General features: G+C 36.2%; 3 protein-coding genes and 1 long non-coding RNA gene across 12 annotated transcripts in view; 2 read left to right on the plus strand and 2 right to left on the minus strand.

The window, feature by feature from the left end:
• Window positions 1–1,004: 1,004 nt before the first annotated feature.
• LOC111467071 (copper-transporting ATPase PAA1, chloroplastic-like) lies at window positions 1,005–4,438 on the plus strand. Of its 2 annotated transcripts, none has more exons than XM_023111862.1 (4): window positions 1,005–1,447; window positions 1,524–1,577; window positions 2,234–2,404; window positions 4,126–4,438. In XM_023111862.1, the coding sequence occupies exons 1-4, from the start codon at window positions 1,100–1,102 to the stop codon at window positions 4,138–4,140; spliced, it is 588 nt and encodes a 195-aa protein (XP_022967630.1). In that variant the 5' UTR covers window positions 1,005–1,099; the 3' UTR covers window positions 4,141–4,438. The 2 variants fall into 2 exon arrangements, with proteins under 2 accessions (XP_022967630.1, XP_022967629.1); XM_023111861.1 differs by having other exon boundaries at window positions 2,234–2,387.
• A 1,738-nt stretch (window positions 4,439–6,176) lies between these two features.
• On the plus strand, window positions 6,177–10,290 carry LOC111467060 (serine/arginine-rich splicing factor SC35-like). Of its 7 annotated transcripts, XR_002714480.1 has the most exons (10): window positions 6,177–6,350; window positions 6,477–6,555; window positions 6,900–6,979; window positions 7,337–7,403; window positions 7,520–7,591; window positions 8,194–8,481; window positions 8,603–8,789; window positions 8,874–8,987; window positions 9,285–9,494; window positions 9,589–10,290. XR_002714480.1 is itself a non-coding variant. In XM_023111844.1 (8 exons), exons 1-8 carry the CDS (start codon window positions 6,275–6,277, stop codon window positions 8,877–8,879), a joined length of 855 nt encoding a protein of 284 aa, XP_022967612.1. In that variant the 5' UTR covers window positions 6,177–6,274; the 3' UTR covers window positions 8,880–9,213. The 7 variants fall into 7 exon arrangements, 3 of the variants coding, with proteins under 3 accessions (XP_022967612.1, XP_022967614.1, XP_022967613.1); XR_002714479.1 differs by having other exon boundaries at window positions 9,285–10,290; XR_002714482.1 differs by having other exon boundaries at window positions 8,877–8,987; window positions 9,285–10,290.
• Window positions 10,291–16,596: 6,306 nt separating this feature from the next.
• LOC111467078 lies at window positions 16,597–19,641 on the minus strand. The gene is made up of 3 exons (XR_002714484.1): window positions 19,543–19,641; window positions 18,123–18,186; window positions 16,597–17,358 (listed from the first exon to the last, which is right to left on the minus strand). It is a non-coding gene; the product is annotated as an uncharacterized LOC111467078 (long non-coding RNA).
• A 1,876-nt stretch (window positions 19,642–21,517) lies between these two features.
• The window catches only part of LOC111467076, a 3,872-nt gene continuing 2,686 nt past the window's right edge, over window positions 21,518–22,703 (minus strand). The window contains exons 3-4 of one of the 2 annotated variants that reach the window (XM_023111867.1): window positions 22,222–22,326; window positions 21,518–21,834 (exon numbers count right to left, since the gene is read on the minus strand). In XM_023111867.1, the coding sequence (XP_022967635.1) occupies window positions 21,830–21,834; window positions 22,222–22,326 (110 nt within the window). In that variant the 3' untranslated portion in view covers window positions 21,518–21,829. Of the gene's footprint in view, window positions 21,835–21,991; window positions 22,327–22,703 lie in introns of those variants that run through there. The other variant, XM_023111866.1, reaches the window with a different exon arrangement.

The raw sequence follows: 22,703 nt of genomic DNA on the forward strand, positions 1-22,703 counted from the left end.
ACAGAAAATGCTGGTGGGCGGGCCACGTCTGAGGACTGTTTCATGCGCTGAAGGCCCTCGTGGGTCGGGTTGTGGGCTTTGTGTGGGTCGTTAGTCTGCTGCTGGGCCGAACTCGTGGGCCTGGAGTACTGCTGGACCGTGGGCTTCAATGTTGGGTCGATTTTTGCATTGGACTTCTGGGCTTGACGTGGGCTGGCCTTCGGAATCGAGAGCTAGGTTGCCCTGTGGTCTGCTTCTGGTGGTGGTTGGGTCTCGGGATAACCCGACCCGTACCCGAACCTGAATTCAACCCGAACTACCCCTGTTTTTTTTATTATAACAAATTTTAGTTTAAACTTTAATAAAACTGTAATAGATGATATTTTATATTTTAAAAAATAAGATTTAATTATTAATTTATTACTGAGAAAACTAATAAAAATAAAGAAAAATTTATAAATTAAGAAATTAAAAAACTTATGCAAAAGGAGGAGAGAGGAGAGAGAGAAGTTATGGGCCACAAAAGGAAGTTAGTTATAGTTAGGTATTGGTTAATTTTGGGGCACACAATTAGCTTAAGGCAAATTTAAATATATATATATATAATTACACTTCACATTTTAAATATTTTCATACGTGTATTTTTATTATATATTTAAAAATTAAAAAATATTATTATTATTTATTAGTACCGTCTATAAAATTTTAAAATCAGCATTAACACTTTTATAAAAAAATTCAAAAACTTTTAAAGATATTTTATATATTTTTTAAATTGGATGAAAAGTTTGAAAAAGAAATTATTAACAGATTTGATAAAAAAAATTAACGGTAAAAACATTTTTTTAAAAGTTAAAAGGGTATATTTTGAATCTTTAATTTAAATTTAATAAACGATTATTATTTTTGGATAAAATGGAAAGTTGAAGGACAGTGCAATAATAATAATAATAATAATAATAATAATAGAAATGACGTGTTATAATAAGCGAGCAAATTTTTCAGAAAACGGAGGGACAAAGAAAGGCCATCAGTCGAGTGGTTGACCAAATTCCTACCACAGTTGCCCATCTTCTTCTCCATTCTTCTTGTTTACTGGGCGAGGAGATTCCCTTCTTCCATGGATTCCGCCCTCTCTGTAATGGCGTCCAATGCGCCTCTCTTCGCTCTCTCCACCATTACCCGCAGCTTCTCCACGCTCAATTTCACCCACTCCCCCTCCATTTCCCCTATCTCCACTCTTTCCTTCTCGCTTCGTGCTGCTGTTCCTCCTCTCCACCGTCGTCACAAATTCATCTCCAACTCATCTTCTGGCAATGGAAATGGCGGCGTTCGAGGAGAGAGCGGCGGCGGTGGCGGCGGAGACGATGGTGGACCTGACGGCGGCGATGTCGGCTCGAACTTGCTCTCTGGAGAAGCTGAGGACGACGCTACGCTGTCCGCAGACGCGATTGTTCTTGGTGTTGGAGTACGAGATGAGTTCTATCCGTTTTTAGTTTTTGATTGGTGCTAAATATTGATCGGTTTTGTGCTCTTTGTTGCAGGGGATGACGTGCAAGGGGTGTTCTGCGAGTGTCAAGAGGATTCTTGAAAGTCAGGTGGTTATGTAGTTAATAATTTATTCTTGTATGTCTTGCTTATTCTTTGGTCATTGTAATTTATACCTGAATATTTGAATTGCTGTCTGAAATGAGTTTGTAGATACTCTATAGGTGCTGATTCTTTTGTTTATCCTATCAAAAAAAATTTGAATTGATATATGAAAGCCAGCGATTGAACAGGGAGGGCTAAATTGTGTAATGGCGGTTAGGATCGCACAACAATGCACACACTCATCAATACAAATCCTTCCGCCAATATTTCTCGCATTTTCTTTCTCCTATTTCTTCGTGTTGATCTTGATCAAGTATGTGTTGTTGTGCGATCTTAATAACTGGTATCAGAGCGAGGTGAAATTCACCAAGATCTGTGAAGATGAAAAGCTCTGATACCATGTTAGGAATCACGAGTTTCTATTGGTACCAGACCTTTTGCAGAAGCCCAAAACAAGCAATGAGAGCTTATGCTCAAAGTGGACAATATCATACTACTGTGGAGACCAGTGATTCTTCTCGCTCTCCAAATACTGGTGTAACCAACCCGTTTATAATTTTGAATTGACCATGATTTTCATCTACTTTTCGAATTCACGGTTACAAATTTTCTCTGCCCTGTAAATAACCTTTCATTGTTCTTCTCGTTATATTATGGACAGCCACAAGTGTCATATGCTAGTGTTGATCTTGCTTCTGAGACCGCAGTCGTGTGGCCTGCAGCTGAAGCAAAAATCACACCCAACTGGCGGGAAGAGCTAGGAGAGGCACTTGCGAAGCATTTGACCACTTGTGGTTTTTCTTCTAAGGTTCAAGGTCAGCATCATAAATTCATAAGTCACAACTCACAACTACATCTGATTTATTATGTTATGTTCTTCTTCTTGTCAAGATTCACACTTCCAGTTCTTAGGGTTCTAAATTTTAATCTTCCTGCCTGGAAAGCTGCTTATCAATTCATTTTTCAAGTTTGTTTATTAGCTAAAACCCATCATCCCATCTCAACCTCCATGCTATTCCACGCTTGAGATTTAAAGCTAAGATATATGGTTTTCGTATGGTGCTTTTCTGTAGTATTCTATTTAAAAGTTTAGACAATCTAGAATCTTGTATGCATCCTATTGTCGTCTAGGTGAGCTCAGTTATAGTTGCTAGAATTAGCTAATTTTGTATTTCTCACCATATAGTTTGTTCATCAATTACTGGGAGATCTATGGCAGGAACCTCTACAATCAATAATGGGATTCTGGGGTCTGAATTTGAATTTTGAGTACATCATATCAGGATTCTTGAGTTACTAGGATTTTGCATAAACAACTCTATAAAGTGTCAGTGCAACTAATTGAGTACCAGCACTAATCAGTGCTGTAAATAATTAGAGAGCTTGATCCTTTTGAACGAAGCACTTTTGAGTGCGCGCTTTAGTTTGATTACTGCTAGTGCGCTTTACTAAAAAGACTCGGCATTCAGGCGAGCTACCTGACTATTGTCCTCTTGTGCTCGCGAAATTTTCTTTGCACATACGTACTCAATAAGGCCCGACATCTTTTCATTCTACACTTAGGGATTCTACTTTATTCATGCATAATTCAAGAATTCAGTTGAAGCTTCTTTGTACTGTACAATTTGGCGACAACTGAGTTCCATAATATTATTCCCACTGATGTCTTACTAGTTATTACATTATCATTCTTGCATGCATTCTGATTCAACTAATGCATTCTGATGCTGAATGTGATGAGATTTTGCAGCTGTTTATTTGTTTTACATATTTGAATTTCTTTCCGCACTAAGGCATATCCGAGGACTATTGGACTTTTCAGTTTACTTCTCTCTTATCTTTCTTTGTTTTTCCCTCGTCCCTCGTAAATTGGCATTTGAAACATTAAGCCATAAAATATTGTTGGGGATAGTAAACAAAACAAATCAGCATCTTCTACTGAAAACAATGAAGGGAACGAGGCGACACCGGGTGATGTGTCAGCGAGAAGGCTGAGCCCCAAAGGGGGATGGACATGAAGCGGTGTGCCAGCAAAGACGCTGGGCCTCGAAGGGGGGTGGATAGTGAGATCTCACATCGGCTGGGGAGGAGAACGAAGTATTCTTTATAAGGGTATGAAACATCTCCGTAGTAGACGTGTTTTAAAAACCTTGAGGGGAAGCCCAAAAGGAAAAACACAAAGAGTACAATATCCGGTGGCGGTAAGCTTGGGCCGTTGCAATGATGCTTGCTCAAAACTTGATTACTAGAATTTAACTGATAAAGCCTGTATCTATGCATCAATGTTTTGCTAGTCTTGAAGTGCTAGATTCTTCGTTGTTCAAAATTGCTACATGATGCCTTCAAAATTTAGGCGCAAAACTTTCCAAAGTATCAATATATTTAATTTCACGATGAAAATCTACCCCTTTAGAAGGGTACTAAGAAAACTGGAAACTCCAGTAACTCAGCCTTGCAAGAGAGAAGAAGAAGAAGAAAAGAAACATGTACATGTATTATCTCAGTATTTATGTAGTTCCCATGGCTTATATGAACAATGCTGGTTATTTACAGGACAAGGTGCTATAGGAGGGGGCGTTTCACTATAGGAGGGGATGTTGCATACTGCGAGGAGAGTGACATATTTCAGGTATGTAGGAGTATAATTCTTTGAAGTTGATTACAAGCTATAGTGTATGTTTGGTTGTTTTTATGCGCCACGGATATTATTTGCTGATGTTGTGCTAGCTGTTTAGATTATTAGCATTTGAAAAATGTTACTTGAAAATTTATTATGTAGTAGTTATGTATTAATGTTATATACAAGCCAAATGTAAAATGTCTATGTTGATGGATATTTCTGGAAAAATAATAAAAATAAAAAATTCAAAAAATGCTTATGCTTTATATTATATTCACATTAGTCGTATTTTGTTACGTTTTTTCTTAGGTTTTGTCACCGAGAACCGCTGACAAATGGTAGTTGTATCACTTTGCCACTCTTGTCTATTCGATGTCTCTATCTTGTTTCTGCCTCGACTTGTCTTCAATTTCCATTCTGTGTGGTGTGTTAGATGATGCACCATCCTCATTGATTGTATCATGGCACTCGTCTAGGCCCTCGCATGGTCAGATGGGTGCCACTTGAGGGTCACCGCTCCTTTTGTTGCAACGTGAGCGTCACAACCTACTCTTTTCATAGTATGGTTGTGACATTCTCCCCCACTTAACTTAGTCATCGTCCTCTATGACTTTCTCGAGGCACAATTGTATCGCGGATTGTGACATTCTCTCCCACTTAAATTAGTCATTGTCCTTGATGACTTTCTCAGGGCACAATCGCATCTAGATTGTGACGGTTTCATGATAGAATAGAAATGTTAATCCCACGGATATATGAAAAATGTTGACATAAATATCGATAAGTGGATGAAAATTTAAGATTTTCTTTTTAATTTAAGGAATCTAGTATTTAAACTTTTGTTGGGAGTAGTTTACCGATGTTTTTGTAACACTCAAAATAAAGAAAAAAAAAGTTTAGAAAATGCAGATGAATAGAGTCAATGGCATTAGGTCGTGACCATTGGATTGGAAATAGAGGGTTAGGTGAGGTTGTGGAAGACAGGTTTATCTTCACCATATGATCTCCTTGTTTCATTTTCTCTTTCATATTCAATTTATGGCCTAAAACTTTCTTAAAATCAATTAACCAAACTTATAAGGTTACTTTGTGACAATATCGTGAAACAAGAGAATGATGTCGACTCAACCCCTCCTTTCTCTAAGTAAGCTATATGCGTCGTTTTCGACTAATACACCTATCGAGTCGAAAGTCAAAGGAAGAGAGTCTTGTAGGTGGACATAAATTGGAATAAGATTTCAGGTTGACATCTTGATATAGTGATTGACATAATAATAAATAGAATCTTATTTCAAAATGACATGTTGATACAGTGAAATAGATTCCGTGGAGATTTTGCCTTGAAAAGAGCAGAAGTTTTAAGTAAAATCATCTGACATTCTTAATATTGTTCGATTCAGATGGATGAAACACAAAAAAAATATTAAAATAAAACTTAAAACGATCAAAAAAATCTACATACATCAATTTTATTAAAACATTTTACTCTCAACTTATTTGATGATACTATTATACTTAATTGGTTATAGAGTATTATTGTGTAGAGACGATGAGAGCAATGTTCACATAACTTGAGAATACAACCAACCCAACACAATTTTTTATTTTTATTATTATTTTTTTTAGAGTAAGTTTGATAAATAAAAATATTTGACATTTGTAACCAATGTTAGTGATGTATCAATAAATATTTGATATTTGAATTTTATGAGATTTTAGTTATTAACAGCATGCACTGTATTAGTATTAGATAAATAAAATGTTCGGGTTGAATTAAATTTTGAGAAAATAAAAAATTTGGATTAGTTTGTCGATTGACATTTTCTTGTTGATAAACTGACTAACTTGAAAATAGGATTACAATCCAATCAATTATCACATTATAAAAATTAAAAATATTGAATATTTGAATTTTATAATTACAAATCATGTACGGAAGGTCAATTAGGGAAGAACAGATTTTACCGATCTGCCCCTCTCTATATATAAATATTCTATCTGATCACGTCGGGAAAATTCGTTTCAGGGACCTTTCTTCTCCATCGCTCTAACCCAAACCCTAATCTTCATCTTCCAACCAACATGTCGCACTTCGGAAGGTCCGGTCCTCCAGATATTGCAGACACCTATTCGCTTCTCGTGCTCAACATTACCTTCCGTATGATTCCGTATATCTCTTTTTTTTTTATTTCTCAAATTTCCTTGTTTCTTTTGTGTTTTCCTGTTTTGTATCGTATTCAGTCCCCACTGAGATCTTTTTTGTTTTTTTTTTTTGTGTTTTTAGGAACCACTGCTGATGATCTCTACCCGCTGTTCCACAAGTATGGTAAGGTTGTCGACATCTTCATCCCCAGAGACCGAAGGTATAATTCCCTGCTTTGTTGCGTTTGTTTTCTTATGAAATTTGTTCGATTTCTGTCAGAGATGACGATGGATGTTTTTTTAATAGCTGGTAAGAGTTTTGTGTTTGTTAGATTAAACATTTTGAGGTTAGGATTGAATTGATTTCCTTCCATTGATATTCATCTGGTTCTTATGAAATTAGTTTGCACGTGAGGGTGGAATGATATTCTTCATTCAGCTTAAATTATGCTTGGGCTCAGTTGGGGACTTTATTTATTTTTCTGTTTGTTCATCTTTTGTTAGCCATCAATTATTCTCGTTTTGATTATTTCGTAATTGTCTCTTTTATTGTATGGTGGCTCAGAACTGGTGATTCTAGAGGTTTTGCATTTGTGCGTTACAAGTATGCAGATGAGGCTCAGAAAGCAGTGGAAAGGCTAGATGGTACCCCTGGCACTTTGTTTGTTTCCTGTTGTTTGATCTTGTCCTTTTCCTCTTCAAGTGGAAGTGATTTGTAGATACAAGTTACAAGGAAGATGTTTTATATCTTTGTTGGACTGAAGGCTGAGAATCTTATGGTCGTTATTCAAATCAGTTTGGGCGGCCCCTATAAGATCAATATTTTCTGAATTAACTCCCTCACTTCTTTGTTAGTTCTGGTTTTGAATTACCATCATGCCTCTACTTACTTCCATTTGATTATTTCTATGCAGTTGGTTTGGGGAGGTAATCTGCTGCATATAACTTTGAAGCTATATATATAATTATTTATTTATTTTTTTAAATTTTGTCATGTTCCAGGTATTGTGGTTGATGGACGAGAGATCACCGTTCAGTTTGCAAAATATGGTCCAAATGCAGAAAGGATGTAAGTAATGAAGTTGTGGTTTTCCTCATGAATGCTCACGTTTGGGCCTAACTTCTCACCTCTTATGTATTTGTTTTGCTAATGGGTGTTGTATTTATGTCAAAATATGCTTTTAGTCACAAAGGAAAGGTCAGTGAATCATTTCCAAAGTCGAGAAACAGGTCTAGAAGTCGCAGTCCACGGAGACGGTAATTTTCTCTTCCGCATCCCTATGAATTTTTTATATTGGGATTAAATATTTGTTGTCCTTATCCTTGAAGAATATTATCTGGTCATTAGAGTTCCTTGGTGGAATTATTATTTCTTCAGCTTTAAGATGTTCAAGGGTGAAAGCTCCTGTTGAAATAGGATATTCGAGGAATATGATGCAGCCACATTTTTGAACCCTAAGATATTGTGTTAACTGTTTGTGCCTATGATTACTTTAGCAAGCTCTTGTTTTCTGCTATCTCAGATATGAGGTTCGACGATGCTGTTTTGTCCAAGTTTTTCATTTTTTTTATGTTAGATATGGTATGCTGTTTTAACATGAGATACTATAATTATGGAAACGTAAAATGTTGGAAGATCTAAAAGGATGCTGTAGCAGTGTATTCTATATATGGCTAGGACTAGATAGTGGTGCTCAAACTTTTTCTTTCATGGAGTTCAAATTTTGACCATTTGCATGTAAAGTAACTACTTGGAATTTCTTACTTTCTGTCTATTAAGGTCCATTTCTTTATGAGCTTTTGTAGTTTTATCTTTTTGTTTTTAATTCAAGTTACTAATTGAAATTTATTACTTTCAGACATCGGGATGATCACAGAGATAGGGATTATAGGAGAAGAAGTCGAAGCAGAAGTAGAAGCAGAAGCTTGGACAGGATTGATCATGATAGGCGTGGAAGAGAAAGGGAGAGGGAAAGAGACTATCGTAGGCGAAGCCGGAGCATCAGTCCTAGGCGGCCTAGTCCTGATTATTCCAAGGGGAGGGGAAGAGGACGCTACGTTGACGAGCGTAGAAGCCGCAGCCGTAGCCGTAGCCATAGCTATAGCCAAACTCGTGGCCGTGGTCGTGGTCGTTCGGTGGATAGGTTGTTAATTTCTTACAATTTTTATCCAGTTGGAAGAAAGTTGGGAATTGTATAATCATCTTTATCCATTTGGGAAAAAGTGGGGAATCTTATTTCTAATCAGTCATTGTTCTACATATTACAGTGCTTCCCCTGGTCGACAAAGCCCTAGTCCAAGGAGGAGTGCATCTCCTCAAAGGAGTCCATCTCCCAGGGGTGAAAGTGCTGAAAGAAATGGTGATGGTGGAAGGTCTCCAACTTCCAGGAGTGTTTCACCCCGAGGTCAACCTGCTGATTCAAGAAGCCCATCTCAACCAAATTCAGATGTTGATGTGAGTTGCATTATGAACTATTTTGAATGATTAGTCTAGACTTGGTGTTGGTAGTTAAATGTTCACTTGTCTTAATTTTGACAGAAGTGAATACTGATGGATGCAAGGAGAACTGTTGACATTTCCGAGCAGTGCAGGAATGGATGCTTTGAGGACTCGTTGATTAAAAATGTTATCAGACTATAAGTTCTAGTTTTGGTAGGACTTCCCTATGGTGTTCAATTATCTCATATATTGAGCTTAATGTGCCTATCTACTATCTTGTATCAGTTTGATACTTTTTGGCTCTGCTGTCTGTATCCTTATATCCAGTCATAGGATATAGCTTGGGACATGTTCTTCCTCCTTTATATTTCTCCTCTCCACCCTGTAGTACTAGTAATATTTTATCTTGAGCAATTGTGGTGTCTTTTTCTTTTCCCCATTTTCATTTTTTTTAAAATAAATATTTTAGCTATCCTGATTCATCATTGAATCCTCTATTGGATTTTATAGTTATGTTCGGGGTAAGAGTGACCGGCGCCTGATTTGGCCGATGTTGATTTTGTGGCTCTTGATGCTGTTTCTGTGTGATAGATGGGTGATCGTGACTTTGATGCTGGTTGCAGCAGTTTGCTGATTTATCAGTATGATTGTCTATGCAGTATGATGTTGCTGTGGACAGTGTCTTAACTAATATTCATTCACTGGATGAAATAATTATTGGTAAGGTTTTGGCCACATTTTAAATGTTTTTAAAAACTTGATAATGCTTTAGGATTTGATGTTTGGCCTGATTATTCATTCTGGTCTATCCAAGTTTTGAAAGTTGCACCTCACCTGCTAAGGAGATCTAGAGGCTTTGATATATAGGGTTGACCCTCCTGTGTTGATCGAATTTTACTCATAGCCGATGATGCATTTGAGATGGGTATTGATTTTAATGGCGAAGGCTGGATTAAGAAAACTTAGCTGCAGGTTTGAACTTTGCGTCCGAACATGATTGGCCACGGTAACATAAGTTTATAGTTTTGTGTATTAGTTTATAGTTGTGTATTATCCGAACATGACAGGTTAGTATCCCAAACATTTAAATCAATCTCTTGCTTGCTGCTTGATGCGGTGACTGACTTATTGTATCTTTTGGATACACAATTGTTGCGGTGGTGTTTGATAGCAGATATCTTTATTGATGTACGATAGACATCGGTCCGATTGATTGATTGATTCTGAAGTGCTAACGCTGTAGCTGGCTGTTGCTGCCCTTGTGGGGGTGAGGCCGGCAATGATGTTTGCAGTTTGCTTTGACAATGGATGCATTGATCTTTGCTTGCCTCAAAATAAAGTTCTGCACGTATGTTCGCTCACTTCACATCTGTAAGAAATTAAGTTGTTTGGTGAACACGTATGACTACTTGCTTGCTCTATATTGCTTTTAGCTGCTGCATCTAGGCTTTGGATTTGGAAATACTGCCCCTATCTGATCTTTTATCTATTGCTCGAAAGAGAGATGCTTTAACTGGCAGGAAGCTTGTTAGATTGCTTGCATCCTTTTTTATGATTTATTGGTTTACAGAGTGCTTCTAGATGCTTGCAGGCTTTTTACATCAACAATTTTGTTTTCTCTAATTTTTGTTGAGTTATGTTTTATCCAATGTTATCAGGTATGTTGTTTTGTGTTCGATCATTGATGGTCCAATCTGTGAAAGGTCTACATAATCAAGGATATGTTTTTAGTATTATTTTGATATGTTGTCTGCATTGTGTGGCTGTTTATTTTCTTCAAGTTCTAATAATTGGAGTGGAAGATCATAAATTTTGGGTTGGTATTTAATGATTTAGTTTTTGAGTTATGTGCTGAATCTATTAGTTACTGCTGTTATGAATTGTAAACTGTTTGATCTTTGTGTATTGCTTGTCAGAGATCAAAGTGTTCAATAAATATATTGGGAGATGAAACTAAAACTTTTTAAAGAGATCAAAACACAGGGAAAATGAGAAATATAAATGACTTTGATCTCATTTTTCTTAATCCTGTCTCTTTAGGTGTCGTAGTAACAGTGCAGTTTTTTGTTGGCTGCACATTTTAAATGATGGGGTGTTTTTGAGAAGTCGAGCACAGCACATATATTGGTCGATCGACCAAAATCATTGTCGAGAGGGCGATGTGAAAAAATGAGAAGGAACTGCCACATTACTCTCGAACTTTTGGTTGGAGTAACTGCGGGCTCTGAAATCAATATTGAAATTTAAAAATTAGCAATAAAAGAAAAAATTTACCGAGTTTTGAATTGAATAGGTAAAGGAATAAGATGAACGCATGCAATATTTCTATGAATATCGTGATTATTTGGATAAAAAAAACTTGTCTTCTCTTGATCCCACATTCTTTTATGAGAAAATTTAGATATACATTTACTTGTGTGTACGTATAATGTAAAAGTAATCTATGAAATATATGCACAAGAAGCCTGAAGTCTTAGGCAAGAGAAATTAATGATTCATTGATAAGGTTACAAGATAACATGTACTCATGCATAATCATAACTCGTAACTCACAGGACTGACATCTATCATCTTTTACTTGTTCATACATGACAACTGTTTCCAGAAAATTCACGACCAATCATCATAAGAGCATATGTTAATCATACACCACACAACATTTAATTTTAGTTAACTCGTGAGCATTGTAAATGCACACGCTAATTATACGACAAATAATTCGTAACTTTTGATTAGAACTTTTGATTAGAAGAGAAAGAGAATGAATGAAGTTGCATTAGACCACTTTCACATGCTGATTGACGTAATAACAACAAAATCAAATAGCAATACACTCAAACAGCCCAACCTAATAATGAAAGCATGTAGATTTTTTTTTTCATATGCAGTAACTCGTTATATCGTTATATGTAAGTTGCAGTGTATCACGGTTATGCTTGTCTAAGGCGTATTGCTCGTGGCCGCATGCCTATATCATGTCGAACCCTTTATTCAATTTCATGTTGTATTGCCTTACTATTGTATTTATGTTTGTATGACTATTTGGCGAAACGATGTACAAATCTACCAGACATGAATCGCCTCAATATGTATTATAGGGGTGTGACTAGTCGTCAACTCCTCCCCTTAGATTTTGTATGACCGTTCGGTGAAATCACGGCTAAGTCCACCAGATCTAAATTACCTCAAAATGTACTAGAGGGATGCGACTAGTTATATGCTATCTAAGCCGTTGTGTTGCCTTTTGCTTTCAAATCTTCTTTCCTTCCTACTTTCAAACTTGTTTTCAAAAATCTCTCTACCCTGTTCTCTAAAACTTTCTTCTCAAAATAGGGCAAGAGGTTTTAGTTCTCTATTCTTCAAGTCACTAGAACTAATCTAATTCATCCGGGAACAACTAAAAACGAGAGTGCATAAGAAACAAAAGACCCAAGAAATTGGCATTTGACTGATATCCAATGGATCCATGAGTGAACTCAACACACTACTCTACCATCAACCAAACAACTTCAATGTTCCCAGCCATATATATAATAAGATAAGTGCAAAAATGCAATCAAACTAAGTCACTGAGCATACCATTGCCCAGATGTAGCAGAACAGAAGAGTCCTGTAGATGGATCATAATAATACCCCAAACTGCTACTGTAATAATACCTGAAGATAAAAATTCAAATGGCGTTACATACATGTTCGAGTCAAAAGTTTAAGGGAAATAACGGAAAAGAAGATATCTGATATAATATTGAGAAGAATGGAATAGAGTATTATATTGTTAGGATCTTTCTAACAAGAAACTAAAGATACAACTATGTTGCAATACCATAAGAAATTATAGTATCAATAGTGTTTCGAGAGGCTGTTTGTGAGATCTCATATCGGTTGGGGAGGATAACAAAGTATTCTTTATAAGGGTGTGGAAACCTGTCCCTACCAGACGCGTTCTAAAAGCCTTGAACGAAAAGTATTATTGAGGAGTTTGGCAAATTTTGGAACTCCCTAGAGACGCAAGCTCGAACCAAAAAAAGTGTCACGCTTTCCAATTAAGTGGCACCTAAGAACCTTGGAATTAGCTATACTCGTAATATGCATGAAAGTATGATATGTAAAAGCACATACCATAGAAATGAGTTGGTTTGATTTATGTAAAAGCACGTTAAACGTTATGATGTACGTTATCGAAGAATTGATTGTTGAGTTATGATATGACTGAAATTGAGAGCATGTCTTTAGTATGATTTAATGCATGTTATGGGAAACCGACCATATATGTTTGAGCATATAATGAGCTGAGAAGAGACATGTTGAATGTGATTATGTATGTTTACTGAAGCGAGTATGAACGGTGTACGATTGAGATTTATGACTAGGTTTCCATGATTAGATCATTATGCTATGTCTCTATTACATACATTCTGATATTAACAGTTACACGGAGACGATTAGGGGTTCGCCAACTAACCCCTAATCGTAAACTTGACTCGATTGTCAGGAGTCCGCCTATTATTGTAGATAGTACTTTGTGGGGACTTATAGGAAGCTTGCCAGTTAGTTTCCTTTAAGTGAACTTGAGAGTCGGTCGATTCTTAGAATGCATGGACCTTGAGCGTCGAGGTCACGCCCCAAGGGCTTTGAGATATGATGATGATGAGAGACTAGCAGAAATGACAAACCTGTAGAGCTAGAGAACTTAAGAATATTCCAAGGGTTGAAGGTTCGGATAGGACCAAGAACAAGAGAAAAAGAATGAGAAAACCTAGGGTGTAGCCTAGGGAAGAGTCTATATGGGGGAATGAATCCCCAAAAGAGAATAACCGAACGTATGTAGAAGATCAATAAGACTTTATAATGAAATATAAACTACCAGCAAACTGCTTAATGAGTATATTTTATATACTCATTACTGCTACTTTGACTTTCTTTCAGATGAGGTGTGATGGAGTAGATGCGACGGAGGCGCACACGAGCTAGGAGGAAGGAGGCTATGGAGTTTTGGGCTAGATCGGTGTCGTGTATCCATTGATATGTTTTCTTTACGAACCTTGGTGTTTTTTTTGTACTTCTGGACTTTCTCACACTATCTATATCATGTTCTTTTGTGTGTGCGTCTGCAGGGTGATATATTTCTAAACAATATCGCACTAAATCTAAGCTTTCTTCATGTGTATGCACGTTAAAAAATTTAAATTCTACGCAATTTTTACTTATTTCCATGTCAGTAAGTAACGGTCCATGACTCGAATTTCTCGAAAAACGGGTCATTATAGATTGATATAAGAACTTTAGGTTGATAGCTTATGTAAACTGTTTAAATAGAGAGTCTTAGAACCCTCCATAGCGCAACTCAACTACGCTCCACAGTAATTTGGTACGCAAGGATAATATAAATAATTTAGTGAATTGAACTAACTAATTGAGATTATGGCAAGTTTTGAATGTGGAATATATGACGATATATCGAGAGACGTAATGTATAAATCTTAAAATGAGATTTATGAATTGGCAGATATGGCTCAAAAAACTAGAGGGGGTGTTAGCAAGTGTCGTATAGGAGGTAGGTGGGCACACGCCACATATATTCCCTCGCAGGAGATACCTAAGATAGAGGAAACCCAGATCCCAACGCCACACATAGGGACCCCACCACCCTGCAACGCCACACATAGTGACGATGTCTGTTGAGGAGCTGTAAAACCTGTTGCAGACCACCATGTCTAGCCAAGTAACAAACATTGTGGATGCGGTGTTGGCGAACCGATCAGGATAAGGACAAAAGAATCAGTTTACGTCCGAAGAGTTTCGCTACCTGAGGGACTTTAAGAAGTATGACCCCCACAATTTAAGAGGCGAGCCCTGGATACAGAGGCGACAAAAGGCTGGTTGGAAGCTTTCGAGTTAGCTTTCAAGTACATGAATTGTCTTGACACCCATAAGGTCCATTGTGCAACTTATATGCTGAAGAATCGAGATAATTTTTGGTGGGAGTCAGTTCTCCGCTCTGTCGAGAACGTGGGCCAGTGACATGGGAACAGTTCTAAGAGGTATTCCTGGGAACGAATACTCAAAAGAGAATAATATACCGAACGTATAAATAAGATCAATAAGACTTAATAACAAAATATACACTAACAGCAAGTTGCTTACTGAGTATATTATATATTACTCATTTCAGATGAGACATGATGGAGCAGATGCAATGGAGGCGCACACGAGCGGGGGGCTATGGAGTATTGGGCTAGATTGGTGTCGTGTACTCCATTCATATGTTTTCTTTACGAACCTTGGTGTTTTTTTGTAATTCTAGATTTTCTCAACTATCTATATCATGTTCTTTTGTGTGTGCGTCATGTGAGTTTGTAGTTGTAATATATTTTTAAACAATTTCGTACTAAATCTAAACTTTCTTCGTGTGTGTGCACATTTAAAAATTTTAAATTCTTCGTAATTTTTACTTATTTCCATGTCAGTAAGTAACGGTCCATGGCTCGAGTCTCTCGAAAATCAGGTCGTTACAGATTGGTATAAGAGCTTTAGGTTAATAGGTTCTGTAGACCGTTTAAAGAGTTTTAGAGCCCTCCATAGCCCAGCTCAACTATTCCCCGCCACAGTCTCGTAAGCAAGGATAGTATAAATAATTGAGATACTTTAGTGAATTGAACTAACTGATTCAGTTTATGTCAAGTTTTGAATGTGGAATATATGATGATATATCAAGAGACGTGATGTATAAATCTTAACTTGAGATTTGTGAATTCGCACATATGACTCCAAAAACTAGAAGTGGTGTTAGCAGTGTCGTATAGGAGGTAGGTGGTTACACGCCACAAATGTTCCCTCGCAAGAGACCCCTGAGATAGAGGAAACCCAGGTCCCAACGCCAGACATAAGGACCCCACCACCCCACAAACATGGTGACATTGTCTGTTGAGGAGCTGCAAAACCTGTTATAGACCACCATGTCCAACCAAGTAACAAACTGTATAGGCTCTTCCTAGGTTACACACTAGGTTTTCTCATTTTTCTTTCTCTCGTTCTTGGTACTGTCTAGGCCTCCAGCTCTCAGAATATTCTAAAGTAATATTCTAAAGTTCTAGGTCTCTAGGTTAGTTATTTCTGCTAGTCACTCATCATCACCATATCTCAAAGCCCTCAAGGCGCAACCTAGCTCAAGGTACTACTGTGGGCCACCGCTACTTGGGACAGGTTCACTTAAAGAAAACTAAGGGGAAAACTTCCTATGAGTCACCCCTATAATATTATCTTCTATAGTTATTCGGATCTTTGACAATCGAGCCAGGTTTATGATTAGGGGTTAGTTGATGAACCCCTAATCGTCCCCGTATAACCGCTAACTTACATGCATGAACAATACATCTTGACCAACTTTAATGTACCAATGTCGACCCATATCACTCGTGACAGGTTCATTAATAGAAAGTTAACTTGCAAACTTCCTATAAGTCCCTACAAGGTACCATCAATAATGAAATGACCAGTTCTATAGTTATTCGGACCCCTAACAATCGAGCCAGGTTTACGATTAAGGATTAGTTGGCGAACCCCTAACCGTCCCCGTATAACTGCTAATATCAAAACATATGTAACAAAGACATAGCTTAATGATCTAATCATAAAAACCTAGTTATATATCTCAATCGTAAAACAGTTCATTCGCGCTTCAGTAAACATACATAATCTCATTCAACATATCTCATCTCAACTCATTCTATACTCAAATATATATAATCGATTTTCATAACATGCATTAAATCATACTAAAGACATGCTCTCAATTTCGGTCATATCGTAACTCAACAGTTCATTTCTCAATATACGTACATCATAACGTTTAACGTGCTTCTACATACATCAAACCAACTCATTTCTTGCTCAAATTTCTATGACTTACTCCTCATATCATACTTTCATACATACTACGAACATAGCTAATTCTAAGGTTCTGAGGAGCCACTTACCTGAAAAGTGTGACACTTCTTGGTTTGGGTTTGGTCTCCACCGAGTTACAAAATTTTCCAAACTCCTCAATAATACCTACATTTGTAAAAATGAGGAATACCTATAATAACCGGAGCAATAAATAAAGAGAGAGAAAGGCAAATTGTACCAACACTTCTGAGGGTAAAAAGTAGAAGAAAAAGAAAAAGAAAAAGAAAAGAAAGGAAAGACAAAAGAATAGGAAATGGCAGGGGGTTGACAGAGAAAGCGAGGTTGAGCAAGAGGAAGGAGGCGAAACTTGAGAGAAGAGCAACAAAACTCGAGGTACTCGTGAGCGATGACATTGGGACTCAAACGGCTGAAAAGGGGAGAACTCCGACGCTAAAATTCTAGTGGTGTGATCTCCCTTGTTTTTCCCCCCAAAACCCTAACGCATTTCGTAGGTCTTCGTATCTAGTTTGTTGTCAAGGGAGGTTGGTGGGTTTTCGTGGAGAAGAAGACGTACTGTACTGAGAGTGAAGAAGAATCTGGAAGAAGTCGAAATCCGCTGGACGCATTTTGACCCGACCCGACCCGCATGTACAGAATTGAAACCCGAGAACTCTTCAGCCTTCAAGTTCTCATTATCCTGTCAATCGGGGGAAAATGTTTACGTGGAAGAGAGACAAAGAGAGACATTAGTAAGAAATTGAACTTTCAACCTAAAAAAAAAGTGACAAGACAGGCTGAGATTTAATACTAATGAAACTAAATGGACGTCCAAATAGGAAAGGACTCCCGGCGATAATTTGAGCAACTTCGAGGAACGGAAGACCAGCGTACTCGAATTTTAGGAAAAACGCCGGCTAAGGCCAACCAACCAAGTGACCTTTTACTATAGGATAGGTTAGACAATTTTTTGATATATGACGATACTGCCTAGTGGCCTCTGCACGTGTCATTTATGCTTTATACTTGTGATGCTTTGTTGATGATGTATGATGTATGACATGAATGAGTTATATGATGATGTTTTATGATGTTATATGATGACGTTACATGATGATGATGATGGATGATAACATAACGATGAAAGATTGTGGAATTTCCTTAATATGACGTTATTTTCCATATTAAGATGAAGTGCATGTTTTAAATGCCATGTTGCATTATGACGACGATTTTCCTAGGATACAACTCTGGTTAATACTAATGATAATAAATGTAGGAAGACCAATGCAGGTACATTACTTAGTGTTATAAGCTCACTATAGAAAAATGATAAGACAGGCTTTTAAGTTGTAATGATCCGAAAAACAAGAACATACACAATCTTCACCAGTTGATGAAGAAACTAACCAGTGACAGCACTAAGCAGGGTACTAAAGATTAAATAATGAAACTAAACCTTACCTCATAGGTCACTTCAGCTGGCGATGTATCATTCGAGGGTCTGTTAAATCATTTAGGCTTTTGGCTGAAAAAATAGAACTCTCAGTTTGAGAGTTGGATGGATGCGATAAATGAATAAGCTGAATAATCATGAAACTATATCGAGGGGGTTATGCTCAAAACCACACAAGTAAAGAACACCATGTTAGAAGTCACGACTCTCCACAATGGTACGATGCACCGTCCTTCTTGGTCGCATCATGGCACATGTTTAGGCCGTCGCGTGACTAATGGGCGCCAGTTGAGGGTCGCCGCTTCTCTTGTCGCAATGTGAGAGTCATAACCTATTTCTTCAGAGTTAGGTTGTGACATTCTCTCCCACTTAAACTAGTCAGCGTCCTTGATCACTTATTTGAGGGAACAACCACGGTTAGGTTGTGACATTCTCTCCCACCTAAACTAGTCATCGTCCTCGATGACTTACTTGAGGGAACAACCACTTAGGTTGTGACATTCTCTCCCACCTAAACTAGTCATCGTCCTCGATGACTTACTTGAGGGAACAACCACTGTTAGGTTGTGACATTCTCTCCCACCTAAACTAGTCATTGTCCTCGATGACTTACTTGAGAGAACAACCACCGTTAGGACATTCTCCCTCACTTAAATTAGTCATCGTCCTCGATGACTTACTTGGGGAACAACCACTTCAGGCTGTGACATTCTCTCCTACTTAAACTAGTTATCGTCCTCGATAACTTACTTGAGGGAACAACCACTGTTAGGTTGTGACATTCTCTCCCACTTAAACTAGTCATCGTCTTCGATGACTTACTTGGGACACAACCACTACTCAGAATGTGACAATCCACACACCAGACCTCCTCCCCCCAACTCTCTAAGCAGAGTTACACTCCAATTAGATGCTCACAGAAAAATGGTCAGCAAATTGCAAATTTTCAAAGAACTTCGTTTCAGTATAACTCAGGTATAAATTTTACATTCTAACTTCTTGTAAACATGACAATTTTATATTCTAACATCTTACAAACATAATTTTTCAGTTCTAAAAATTAAGGAGCAAATTAGATGGAAATTTTTTAATCTTAAAACTGCTGTATACATTTCCATGAATTTAAGACAATCTAAAAGGGGAAACTCCTTGTTCCTCCCCTGAATCATACAACCAACAACTAAGCTAATCCATTGGAAGCGCAATGAAAACTGTATTCGGACTTTATGTGAAGCTAAAGAATTCCAAACACACAAGAAAAAGAAAAAAAATAAAAAATAAAAAAAACATAATGGTGATCAAGGGTCAACAAATTGCGCAGAGGGTTTAATGGAATCACTGTGTTCTTCTTGTTGAAAGAATCGAAGATTGAGAGAAGCGCGAGGAAGGCAAATAATTAGAAGAAAGAGAGAAGAATTAGAAACTTACGCAGTGGGTTTGAGAGAGCCGCCATGTTCGTCTTCCAAGGAACGGCGCTTTCGTGTATTGTCCTCTATAGAGGCACCGAACAGAATGAGAAACGGGCAGAAGTTCTAAGAATCTTATATTTCTTTAAGATTCAAATATATTGCGCTTTTTAAAATAATAATAATTATTATTATTATAAAAAAAAAAAAAAAACGGTTAGATTTTATATTTTGTTCTTAAAATTCATATAAAAATAAAGTTTATTTATTCATACATCTATTACTATTACTGTGTCTAAAAAATATTTACGTTTCGAATTTTAATATTATTAACGTCTTTTTTTATCAAATGAAAATCATTTATCTACATTTTATAGATTATTTCTCTCGATACAAAATTTGATAAAAAATTTAATTTTTTTAATATAAAGATATTATTATTAATTTTAAAAATTTATATGGTTGTAGATAGTAACAACCAATAGGAATTGATATTTACTCCTATATGGGCATTTTTTAAAAACAAACTTAAATAATATTTTTCAACATTTAGGATATTTCATATAATTTAAAATTTTAATTATGATCGAATTATTTTAAACATTTCAACTTTACTCTCATATAATTAAAATTACCTCTAAGGTTTAACCTTGATTTTTTTTACCACTATGTTATTCAGTTTCAAGTAAAATTAACCATTGACATAATTTAAATTTAGATTTAAATATTCGAAATTCAATCTCTAAATTTAAAATTTAGAACGTCTATTTTGATTCTTAAACTTTTAAATATATATTATTTTGGGCGAAAATGGTTTGAAACTTTAAAGAAAAAATATATTTTATAAGTTTTGATAGAAAATTTTAAAAATTTAGGAACTTAGATCTTATTTGAATTATTTATTCATTTTTATAAATTTAGATTTGATTTTATTATTATTTTTTTCTCCAAAATTTTCAATGTCAGATTGAATTGATAAAAACCATTCACAGACAAAGGTAATATTACAATTTTGTTTAAAGAATATTGATAATTAAAAAAAAGTAAGTTGATTAATTTGGTTTAAACCCAATGATACAACTTAAAATTTTATGAATGTTTTGATAATCATAAAATTATTCCATCGTATAAATCAACCTTTTTTTAATGGTCACCTACTTTCGTTATATTCTTTTCATTTTTTCTTCGAGATTTTTTTTTAAAATTTAAAGAAAAGAGTAAAAATGATCACATTTACCATTTAGCCTCCGTGTGTTCTTTGTTATAAACACGTGCCATTTTCAGCTTGCACGCATCTTGATTATTCTCATGAGAAAATCATCTACTATATTTAGTTGCTCAGTATACTCTCGAGGAATATTAAATCCTAGATATGACCACCATGTTTTGATCTCAATATTACCCTTAATGACCACCATGACCACCAGGTCAACCCATAGCAATGGTGGTCGGCACATGTCACCTTCTAATTCAAGAAAATTGATGTAAAATTGCAAGAAGAGCTTGTAAAACAGGTAAGTCTATAGGTTCTTTGTAATCACAAAGAAAAATCATATAGAACAATATAATAATCTAGCAACCGATTCACTGTGGTACCACCGATTATGAGGATAGTAAAAACTAAAAAAAAAGGCAATATACATTATATTCGCAAGTTGATATATAAAGAATATAAACAAGCAGCTTGTTGTTTTTTCGTTTTGTTTGTCAAGACGATCTTTTTGTGTACAAAAGGGATGGTCAGGTGGGCTGTGATAAATAGACCTAATATTATGTGAGATCCCACATCGGTTGAGGAAGAGAACGAAACATTCTTTATATGGTATGGAAACCTCTCCCTAGTAGACACGTTTTAAAAACCTTGAAGGGAAACCTGAAAGGAAAAGCCCCAAAGAAGACAATATCGACTAGTGATGGGCTTGGACTGTTACATATTACGACCTTACTTAGATGTTACTTAGATGTGTCTCCTTGAGTGCTAATATTGACAGAGTAGTAAAAAGGATGAAAGTAAGAGAATGATGAAGTTCTATCCATACATGATCATATCCACACAATTTCAAAAGCCACATTATCCATACAACACTGAATTTGACAGAACATTTTGCTTTCAGAAGATCTAAGAAACCAAACTGGACTCAAGAAAACAACAGAACCTACTTGTCGCCCTATCAGCATTAATATAAGAAGTGTCAGTGGTAGGGTGAAGAAAAAACCTTAAAGCCAAGTGAAATTCTGCTCTTCAGACAGTGAAGATCCTTTTGCTGCTTGAAGTTGAGTTGAACTTTGAAGCATGTAAAATTGGCTAACTATGCTACAATAGTTGATCGGTTATAAATAATGATTATAAAACCTACAATAACTTTAACTTTTACAAAAAAAAGTAATCCTCAAACAAGTCCTTGCTCTCAAAAACTATTTTCAACAAACAAATCAACAAAAACTAAACCGTAGTAAGTAAAAGACGTTGAGAGCGAATAACTTGTACGCTGTTCTTCAATCAAAAGTAATTTGAATTTTACTTATTCCTATTGTATAAACTAATGCTTCACTATGTTCAAAATACAATATTATGCACCATATTCCTAATCAGATTCAACCAGATTAACCATAAAAACTTTACACTAATACTTCACCCACGCACAATAAGGAAAAAGGAAAAATACCAACACCCTAATTACCATCAAATATTATTTTTTACCACCGAGAGTTTGAATTATTGCTTCCAAGAGCTTGATATCCTTATCACGCTTGTTGATTTCCTCTTGCTTTGCACGCAATTCATCCATGTGCAGTTGAAATACCTCTGCAGTATCATTCAATAACATTAACAGAGTAATTTTAAAGAACACCCATCTCTGCGTGGAGATTTCTTATGGTACTGTGCCATTGAAGAACAATAATTGCCTATTAATCAATATTCCGTCTATTATTATTGTTTCTATAAGAGACAATCTCACTGATGGTCATTGGATTTGGTTAGACAATGGAGCTATCAAACAATCAGTCTTGAACTCCAGAAAGGAAAGAAAGAACTAAATACAATCAAAGTCACCCACAATACTTCCTTTTCCTTTATCAATACCGACTTCCCCTCTTTAAACATTAGTATAAACTATTTAGCCCAACAGCAGTCCTGGTTGGTTGGAACAAAAAAAAAAAAAAAAAAAAAAAAAAAAAAAA

The sequence above is a fragment of the Cucurbita maxima genome, unplaced genomic scaffold (genome assembly GCF_002738345.1).
Source record: "Cucurbita maxima cultivar Rimu unplaced genomic scaffold, Cmax_1.0 Cma_Scf00032, whole genome shotgun sequence".
Taxonomy (NCBI): domain Eukaryota; kingdom Viridiplantae; phylum Streptophyta; class Magnoliopsida; order Cucurbitales; family Cucurbitaceae; genus Cucurbita; species Cucurbita maxima.

Excerpts from the sequence above, each read along its gene's own strand:
- LOC111467071 (XM_023111861.1), top strand. The coding sequence starts at position 1,100 with ATGGATTCCGCCCTCTCTGTAATGGCGTCCAATGCGCCTCTCTTCGCT. Across the intron at positions 1,448-1,523 it reads CGATTGTTCTTGGTGTTGGA|GGGATGACGTGCAAGGGGTG; the intron begins GTACGAGATGAG and ends TCTTTGTTGCAG. Across the intron at positions 1,578-2,233 it reads AGAGGATTCTTGAAAGTCAG|CCACAAGTGTCATATGCTAG; the intron begins GTGGTTATGTAG and ends TATTATGGACAG.
- LOC111467060 (XM_023111844.1), top strand. The coding sequence starts at position 6,275 with ATGTCGCACTTCGGAAGGTCCGGTCCTCCAGATATTGCAGACACCTAT. Across the intron at positions 6,980-7,336 it reads AGCAGTGGAAAGGCTAGATG|GTATTGTGGTTGATGGACGA; the intron begins GTACCCCTGGCA and ends GTCATGTTCCAG. Across the intron at positions 8,482-8,602 it reads GGTCGTTCGGTGGATAGGTT|TGCTTCCCCTGGTCGACAAA; the intron begins GTTAATTTCTTA and ends TACATATTACAG.